At 38.8% G+C, this 9,763-nt stretch overlaps 1 protein-coding gene across 2 annotated transcripts in view; it reads right to left on the reverse strand.

Moving 5' to 3' along the window:
* Window positions 1–7,160, reverse strand: part of LOC124428252 (uncharacterized protein DDB_G0283697-like) — a 70,258-nt gene extending 63,098 nt beyond the window's left edge. For both annotated transcript variants that reach the window (XM_046972142.1, XM_046972143.1), the window contains exon 1: window positions 4,983–7,160. In XM_046972142.1, the coding sequence (XP_046828098.1) occupies window positions 4,983–6,416 (1,434 nt within the window). In that variant the 5' untranslated portion in view covers window positions 6,417–7,160. The remainder of the gene's footprint in view (window positions 1–4,982) is intronic.
* Between the last annotated feature and the right edge of the window lie 2,603 nt (window positions 7,161–9,763).

Genomic DNA, 9,763 nt, shown 5'->3' on the forward strand with positions numbered 1-9,763 from the left:
AACGTTCTTATTCATAAATATTACTCATAGATGTTTTATTAAATATAAAGAGTTATATAGAACAGAGATAACGAACATCTTTCCAAGAATCTGAGTTATTTCGGTCGATTCTTTAATTAGTTATTACGCAGACCCAACTCTTTTTGCGAACATTTGTCCTTACAAATAGTATCGTCATCTCGACGATGAATCATCATCCGACAGCATGGTTAACTCTAAGATCTGTACCAGTCTTTTTGATGCTTTCCGATCGTTAATCATCTTTTCGCTAACTTCATTATTGTCAAGGGCCTCATGAGTGGGCGGAGTAGAGACGAAGTTTATCACTTCGTTCAGATCTATTTTAGCCCGTTACATTCCAACTTTTAGAGATTCTCATTCTAAAATATTACATTTCTGATGGCACAGTTTGATCGTTTCTTCAAATCGCACATTTACTTTCACTTGTTGATTAAAATCACTATTCTTAAAGTAAAAGAAATATAACATATAAATGCAACAAGAATTATCGGCATCGATAATTTCAATATATTTAAAAGAGTTACGTTTCTACGATACAAAATAAACTTTAGTACATACGTGAAATTCGAAGGGCTATACCTTGACATGTTCATGAGCACAAGGGTGAATTTTATGCTCGTGGTAACGAGCTTCCGCGGCAAGCTTTATAGTATTTATGGGGGTTCTTCGCACGGTCAGGTGGTAAAGTCGTTTTCTTGATACGTCGAGAGAGAAAACCTTTTCGGCGAAAGGGAGACTGAATAGGGAATAATAAAAAGGGGAAAGAAGGAAGATATAGAGATGCTATACTCGTCGTTTAACGTAAACGATACTTCCACGAAGTTTATCAAATGTTTATCGTTGGGAGAGATCGCGAACGATCGATTTCCGTCGGGTTTATATAAATCGAGATTCATTGAAAGAGTTCGAAGTTAAATCTCTTGAAATCCAGATGAATAATCCTTTTCTGAGATATTTTAAGAGCCCTCTTGAGAAAGTTTATAATATTTTTGTGTATAGTACAGTCGAAACAATTTCAAAGGGATCGTTCGCAATACGATGAGATTCGCTGAAAGAAATTTATGTGATTAACGATCGATTGGAAATACCTTCGTAAAAGGTCGAAGCGAAATAATAGTGCGGCATCCGAAGAGGATCATTTCGAACGGGAGCAATCGGTATAATCATAAAATAACTCGTAGGGTCGACATTACCCAATTAGAACTTTATGATACGCGGAAGTTGGACGATAGTGCTTATACTTCGTTGAACGATAAATGCTAAGCAATTCCATTGGAGTCAACCACGTTTTCTCTTTAGACATTAGATTGCGGCGCTAAAGGTGAGATTAGAAAAGTGGAAAAGTAAATTATTGTATGGCTCGTTTTATCAGCTATTAACACCTTAGGCTAAGCGAACGTTATCGTTTTCTTAATAGCCTGTTAATTCGTTAACAAGAAACATGTTATCGAAATATGATGTATGTATCTGTGTAGGTAAACATTAGTCGGATTTACCTTTAGAAGAGGGTAACAATCTTCTTTTAGGCTAGGCTTAAGCTAGGCTAGGTGAACCGGATGCTAAGAGTCATAGCGAGGGCACCGGTGGTTCTCATAAAACTTGATGAAACACGATACCCCGAAGGTCTTCTTTCTTAAGCAAGTCAACGATTATCTTCTTGATACAAACGTCTAAGTTCGTGATAACGAAGGGATTGTCAAGTACTACCGCACGGAAGGCGTGTTTGGATAGTCTAAGTTTTCTCAGATTAATAAGATAATATCTTTAAATGAGATGCTGCTCTTACGTTCTATTCGAATTTCCAAGAAGACGTTTATTTTTTTTTCTTTTCTTTTTTTTTTTTTTTTTTCAACGCTGATGACCTAAACGTTATTATCCTTGATATCTGTTTTAGTATTAATCACATTTTAGTAGACTGTAAGCTCTTTCGGATTAACAAGTTAATCTCCGTTGCTATCGGGTTTCTCGTTTTCCGTAGTTTCTACGAAGACGAACATTTCATTTAACATCAATGACCCAGAAAAGGTTAACTCCAGTCAGATATTACATTTGACGTCCGCTTTGGGCGATAATTTGTAGCAAATCCTATTAGACGCTTTCGCTCGTTAAGAATATGTTTCTCGATGGCGCATAGAGCACGTGGAGACTGTCCGTTATCTCGCGGATGATGAGCCATAATCAAATTAAATGCTCGTCGGTTTTGTACAAACGGACAACTGTGCGGCTTGTCTCGAATTCTTGGAGAGAGATCTTCGCGAAAGCTAATACTTGAAGTAAAGATATTGAAATTCTCACGATCCAAATGGCAAAAAATATTATGAAAAGTTTTGAAAAAATATCTTTTCAATTTGTAAATCCTATTGTAAGAGTTTCGTAGATCATAAAACCTACTCGATTTTTAATCTCCTTGAAGATTCTTTAACGTAGAAGCGCGTGTCAGGAGAACTTTATCGTTCTCTTTGATCCCGCGGCATCGACTTGCATGGATTTTACGGTGCAAGAGATCAGCAGGTGGAATTGCTCAATTACGCGAGACTAACAATCCCTTGCTACCTTCACGGTAAAGTAGAGGCTAAGCTTTCCGATGGAACGTGGCGGGTTTTACCTTTGTAAATTGGCGCAAAAAAAGAAAAAAAAATAATAATATCGAGAGTGGTCGCGACGATGGACGTTGTCGATTACCTTTCGAATCGGCACAGCTACCGGCACGAGAGTCAATCTTTGATCGAATTATCCCACTTTTGAATTATCCTCGAATAATCGAGGTCCGTTTAATAACATAATTTATCATTCATTATCGAACGAATTTATTATTGACGATTCCATATGGTTTTACAAATTTAATGAAATCTGTACGAATTAAATTAATTATATTTTATATGTTAATGAGAATAACGTATAACGTTGTTATTCTATGTATGTTATGCTTCGAACAGAAGCAAAAAGAGATCGGTATTGGAATCATTTTTCATTCGAATACTATTTTTGTATGTTGCCAGCATCTCGTTGATCTCGCAACAGAAGTTAGTTTTTTCCTTGGCAGCTTACGACAACACGAGCCGATAATACATTCCCGAAATTACTTGCCGCCTTATTTTCATTGAACGATCTGTAACATCTGTGCCGTCGAGACTGTTTTGGGATACAGAAAGGCCGCTCCTTGACGTACGCAGAAAGCGTTCCATCTATTCGCAGGATGATCGAGCAAGCACGAAGATATGCACGTAGAAGAAAAAAGGAAGAAGAAGAGGAAGAAGAAGAAGAAGAAGAAGATGATGATGAAGAAGAAGAAGAAGAAGAAGAAGAAGAAGAAGAAGAAGAAGAGAAAGTAGTTTTTGGTCGTAGGCAGAGTAGACTACGTGCTTCTTTGGCTCCTCGGCAAAGATATGGCGAATGTTCATTGGCTTTGACGAGGCGTGGCGGACGAAAATAATCTTTGAAATTCGCGCTCGTTAATCAAAGACTCTTGCAGCCTTTTATCTTTCTCTTCTGAATTTGTAAAATTCTTTTTTCATTCGATCTCATTACGATCATTTAAAACGATTCGCAAGAAATCTCATTAGAAATGACTATCGCTTATGACAATGTCAATGATTGATCAATAGGAATGAAAAGTAACATACAAGAGATTCTTATATTTATTTCCTACAATTTTAGAAAGTGATACATGTATAATACATGACGTAGAAACTGAAACTCATTCATTGATATCAACAGCTGTTATGAAGAAACAAAGTTCTTCGCCAGCTAAAGTTCATCAAATTTCCGAGTATTCGTCCATTAGTATCGTACAAATACCAGAGTAGTGATCACTGAATGGCGTGTTTGGCAATGAAAAGTGGCATATGAGATTAGTCTTGATGTGTTTCCCGATCTTTTCTAAGATTTCTAGTCTTCAAGAGTCTTCATGATGTACATATTACCCAAGGATAATCTAATCTTAGTTGATGAAGAAGGAGAGAGAAGCTACACCAACGTCGCGACGAATGCAAATACGAAGTCGTTAATAACGTCGGAAGAACGGCGTAGATTTGAAACAGTTCTCAGAATTAGAGTACTTAACGAATCTCAAGAGAGAATGAGAGAGTTTTCGATAAGCATGGCCTGCTTCGTCGTAAGCACGAAGACTGTTGTAGGTGTCTGACGCGATTCACAGCCCGTGGCAAATAGCACTGCCAAGGACGATCCAAAACGATCTTCTCAAGTGCAACAGGAGAGAGAAAGAGAAAAGTGGGGAGAAAGAAAGAGGCTGTCTGCGTTGCATCGTGAAAGTCGATCACGAGATCAGCCGTGCGAGACTGAGAATTGCTGAAGGGTAACGTCGCGTACACCCTCGAGATCTCAAAGAATGCGAACGTGCGAAATTACCTGCTTGAGCTATGAGATTCCCTGAGATTGCTTCAAGCGGAGATCATTTTCAAGACATGATTACGATAGTTCGCAACGGATTTGTGAATCGATGATAGTTGATTAAAACGTCAAATGTATTTATGTTTTAGACTTGGAATCTTTTCGATCAGCAAGATAGATGTTTACCAGATCAGATAGATGTCTTATTGACAAAGTCGATGTCTGTGCTCGTGTGGACAGTACATTCTGATAGGAGCTTATCTTTCAAGGCCGCGGTCTTGGATCGTTGCCCTTTCCAAGGATACCTGGCGAAAAGAAAAGAGAGAATCGATACGATGTACATCGAACGATCGGTGAACGGTCATAGCAAAGATCGAGATCTTCCCTCGCCAAGGTCGTTTAGAAGGGAACTCGATTCTATCCGGCTCGATTTGCGGTTTCTCGTAGGTGCAACCGTCGAAGAGATCGGACAAGATAGTGTCTTCTTTGAAAACTAGGAAATCTTTCTTATGATTTAGAGATAATTTTTTTTTTGGATATCGTTATTTTGTTCTTTTTTTTTCTTTTCAATAAAGATAAAATAAACACGATCCATCGAGAGTTAAACTCACCGTGTTAGTGACGTCCGATTGCATGCCGGAATCATCTTCGACGCCGGCCTTAATGAGATCTTCCTCCTTCTCGTTGTCCTCGGTGTTCAAGTAGTCATCGTATTCCTGCTCGAGACTCTTTGTCTTAGCTTTTCCGGAATGCTCGTCATCGTCTTTAACCACGACACTGATCACGTTCTTCGAGGGCTTACGTTTGATCTCTGCACTCGCGGACTTGATCATCGCGACGTTCCTATCCACTACCTCCTCTCCGTTCGACGGCTTTTTATTTACAAAATAACTGGACGCGCCGGATACATAAGAAGAGCCGACGACCTTCGGACGAGTAAGATTTCTGGAGGCACTGTTGTTGTTGTACGATATGCGCAAAGGATACTTTTCTATACCAACGTTCCTGTAATCCCTTTTCACCGTCGGCTTTGCCGTGCTAGGATCATCCGACGTAAGTCTTCTGATAATATCGTCGTAGCTGTACAACGGCGGCTTATTTTCATTTTTGTAAAAATCATTATCGAGTTCCTCCTCGGCATTTTCATTGTCGGCGTCATCATCCTCTTCCTCTTCTTTCTCGGCTTCCTTCCAGATATCATCCTCTTCCTCCTCCTCCTTCTCGTTCTCCATATAATCCTCTAAAATTCTCTCGGTCAAGTTCGTTCTCCTTCTCCTCTGATCGTCCAATCTAAATTTCCTCATGCTATCGAGGTCGCTCGCATCGTAGAATTTCTTTCCGTTACGATAACCAATCGAACTTTGCCTGTTGCTTCTCCAATCTTTTCTCCAATTGCTCCTATGCTTCTTGGAATTTCTCCAAGATAAGTAGGAAGAATAATGATTATCCGGACCAGAATCATCCTCATAGTGACGCGCTGACCTTTCCTCTTCCTCATCCTCCTCCTCGTTCTCCTCGTTAAAATCATCGCGAAAAGCTTCACGATTTCTCGAATAGCTTCCTCTGTGTCTATTCCTACCGAGTCTTCCCAATCTTGACCTATGACGATTCTTCCAATTATATCTTGAGGGAGTCCGACGTTTTTCTTCGTCGTGATACCAACCGTGATAACTTTCTCGATGACGTCTTGGATATTTAGATTCGAAAATTCTTTCCTGATAATTCTTCCCTCTGGATCTTGGATATAACCTTTCCTCGTAAGATCTAATACCATCGTAATCTTCCTCATCGCCGTACTCATCGTCGTCCTGTCTGGAATCATCATCCATATCGTCGTATTCGTAATCCAATTCTCGCGACCAACTCGATCGTCTGTCAATCGGTTCATGATGATTTCTTCTGCTAGCCGATGTTTCATGCCTGTGTCTGTGCCGATGTCTTCTTGCCTCGAGAGCAGTATCCTCGCGATACCTTGATTCGACCGCAAGCAATCCGTACGCCATCAGCAATGCCAACAATAATAACAATCTCCCGTCGTTCGTCATTTCGTCTACCTAAGAATCGATACCAGCTAGATAGCTTACATTATCGGCATCATTATCGTCATAGATAACACCCACTCTTTTTCGAACGTCCTTTTATTTCTCTTTTTTTTTTTTTATCTTTGACAAAATTTCTCAAAAATCAGGAACACATGGCTAATGAAATGCAGGTCCACGACGCACGATCACTATGATGATCTTTTCTCCACGATCGAGACATCAGTCAAACACGTGGCTACCGGCGGAACCGATTTAGCCACAAAAACCGTACGAAAGTTTTTCGAGCTTTGTCGATTCCTTTTTTCTGTTTTTTTTCCTTGCTTCTTTCTTTCTTTTTTTTTTTTTTTTTTTTTTTTTATTGTTTTTTCCTTTTTTTTCTTTTCTTTTCTTTTTATTTTTTTCTTTTTTTGGATTTTTTTTTTGTTTTTTTCTCTAATGAACAGAATCCGTTTTCGAAGTATTCGCTCGAATTATTTCATTCATCGAAGCGTAAAATGTAATTTGGCAGAACTTCGTTTGTCCTTTTCATCGATCTCATAGCCGATCAGGAAGACGTTAAAGAGGCAAAAGGCTCGAAGATCTTTTCCCAGCGAGATTCTTGAACCCATTCGATCTTCGTTCGATCTTCGTTCGGCAAGAGAAGAGTCCGACGTTCGGTGATCCGAGACTCGAATCGTATCTCGCGGACCGAATGTCGCGGTCGACTGAGGCCAGCCGGAGCGGCCGGCGGCCTAAGAGATCGCGGGACGCACTGCGCATGCGTGCGAGTAATATTCGTCCCCATCTCTTTTCTTCTCTTTTCTCTTCTCTTCTCGAGTCTTCCTTACCTCCACCACCCCCTCCTACGCTTTCTTAGTCGTCTCCCTAGAGACTTTATCTCCGCGAAAGAGAAGAAGAAATGTTTCAGGGAAGAAACCAAAAAGAGTCTCTTTCGTCTTTGACAAAGAAAATGAAAAGGGTTGAAAGTTGAATAACTTTTGGCACTCTCGTTGATCTTTCATCTTTTCTTTGAGATAAAAATGAAAATTCGTTCGAGCAATATTATTCTTTTTTTTTCTTAATTTTTTTTTTTTTTTTTTTTTTTTTTTGGCATAAGAGGAACATTGTCTTCTTTCTATTTGCATATCTTTGTACGGCAACGGTTATCTCTTTATGGCATAGTATATGAAAGACAATAGACGTTTCTCCCGAGAATCGTAAGTTATTACGATGACACGGGCGTTTCGGGGTAGGAGTGACAAGGTATTTCCCTTTCCTGCACACCTGTTTCCTTATTAACTTTCTAATGATACTACGTAAATAGGAATAAAACGATAGCAGAAGAAAAATACTTCCGTGCGGTGACTCCGTAATGCGTCTTCTCGTCGGAGATATCGTAGCTTTCGTACTCGCGTGTGTGTGGCTTTGCTGCCAGACGTTCTACGTGACGCGCAGGATTTTCTGCGATCCCTTCCAAGGGGGGGTAGAAGGAGGAGGTGGAGGAGGGGGGGAGGGGAAGGAGAGGTAACTGCGTGAAAAAATAACCATGGAGTATTAAATGCGAGAAAGGAAACGAGCGAACACGTCGAGAACGAAAGTTTGCGATAATTGTACGAAGTGATTCGTGAGAAGAATAGTTTATCACGTCGAGACGACGTAAGATAACATTTTTTTTTTTTTTTTTTTTTTATTTAAAAACTATCAAACGTGATAGATTAAATTTGTTTGCAAAGAATTACTTTTATACAGATATAAAATCCATCTGGGATATTTAATATATTTTTATCATTGAAGTCTTTCAAATATAAAGAGATAATAAATTTTGAATGATATTTTGTATGATCAAATAAAAATAATAAAAGAATGTTCTCTCATTTTTTACTTTTGTTACTTTCTTTAAAATTTTTATATTTGTAATTAAGATTTGAAAATATTATCAAACGACCACTGTTATATGTTTCAGTTGGATTTTCCTTAAACTAATACGCGAGTAGTTTCGATTTTAACGACGACGTAAGGGCAGGACCGGTCGTCCTTTTGGTCCTCCATTCACTTTCGCGCCGCCATTCAGAGACGTCTCGACGTCGGCGGGCCGAAATCTCGGCCGCGGACGAAGAAAGAGAAAGAGAAAGAGAGAAGTAAAGAAAGATACGATCGGTAGTGCGTGCTCGACGGACTGGAGGACTGGTTCTTTCGTTCTGCAAACGGAGCTCGTGTCGTCGTGCTTTTTGTCGCCCTTTTAGGCTGGACACCGATAAATAAACACGCCTGTTTCTCCACCAAGAAAGATGGCTATGTCTGATTTGAAATCTCGATATTCTCTCTCTCTCTCTCTCTCTCTCTTTTTCTCTCTTTCTCTCTCTATCTGTCTATCTATCTTTATCTCTCTCTTTCTCTCTCTTTCTTCTTTCGTCCTACGATTTGTCCCGAAGAAATGTTGTTGCCTCGTCATGCGACCCTTTTCTCTCTCTTTCAGCTACGACAGGAAGTTGTACACGAGGAAGGGAAAAGAAGGTGGAATTACACAACGTCCGCTACCGCCTTTCGATACTTCTTTTCTCGACGCCCTAAGGAAGAAAAAACGTTCGACCGTTCGTGTCTCTTTTATCGATCGACTGTCTCGATTAATCTTGAGCAATACTGATTTTTCAAACTCTCTGTTAAGACAGAAAAGTATATTTCGTATCGATGTTTAATTTTTTTCGAAATACATAATACAGGCAAAAAATGAATTATCTGATATAAACTATTTCTAAATAAATTTAAAAATCTATTCCTATGTACGAGGAAAAATATGTATTATAGTAAGAATTGTAAGATCATTTAAATGGAATCCTCAGATTCATTTTGTTATTAATTCTAATTTGACCTAAATTAACCTAACAGTCATTTGTCAGAAGCTGTAGTACAAAGACAGACTCATTAACGATAAAATCGAAATCAATCATGAGCGCACGTGGAATCCGAACGTTTCATAGCGAGAACGTTTGTAATCATCATGTCGAATTAATGAGCCGAGATCTCGTAAGGTAAGAGAGAACTAACTGATAAATAATGACTCTCGAGTACGTTCCATTCGTTTAACGTAAAATTATCTTGGTTCTTCGTTTCAGTAAATCCTCTGTTTACTATTCAAATATTCACGTAGAATCCTATTGATTGTTAAATTAATAGTTCCTATTATTGTTTCTGTAGTCATGAATATATCATAATTACAATTTCTACGACATTTCTTACGTATAGGATATACTATTACGATGTTTATTTTATTTCTTAGAATTGCGGCAAATTATTCGAGAGAATAAGTTCGTAAGAATAGTTGTCATCTTTACATAGATTTTCTGTACAGATCTTATGTATAGATACGATAC

The sequence above is a fragment of the Vespa crabro genome, chromosome 11, assembly GCF_910589235.1.
Source record: "Vespa crabro chromosome 11, iyVesCrab1.2, whole genome shotgun sequence".
Classification (NCBI taxonomy): domain Eukaryota; kingdom Metazoa; phylum Arthropoda; class Insecta; order Hymenoptera; family Vespidae; genus Vespa; species Vespa crabro.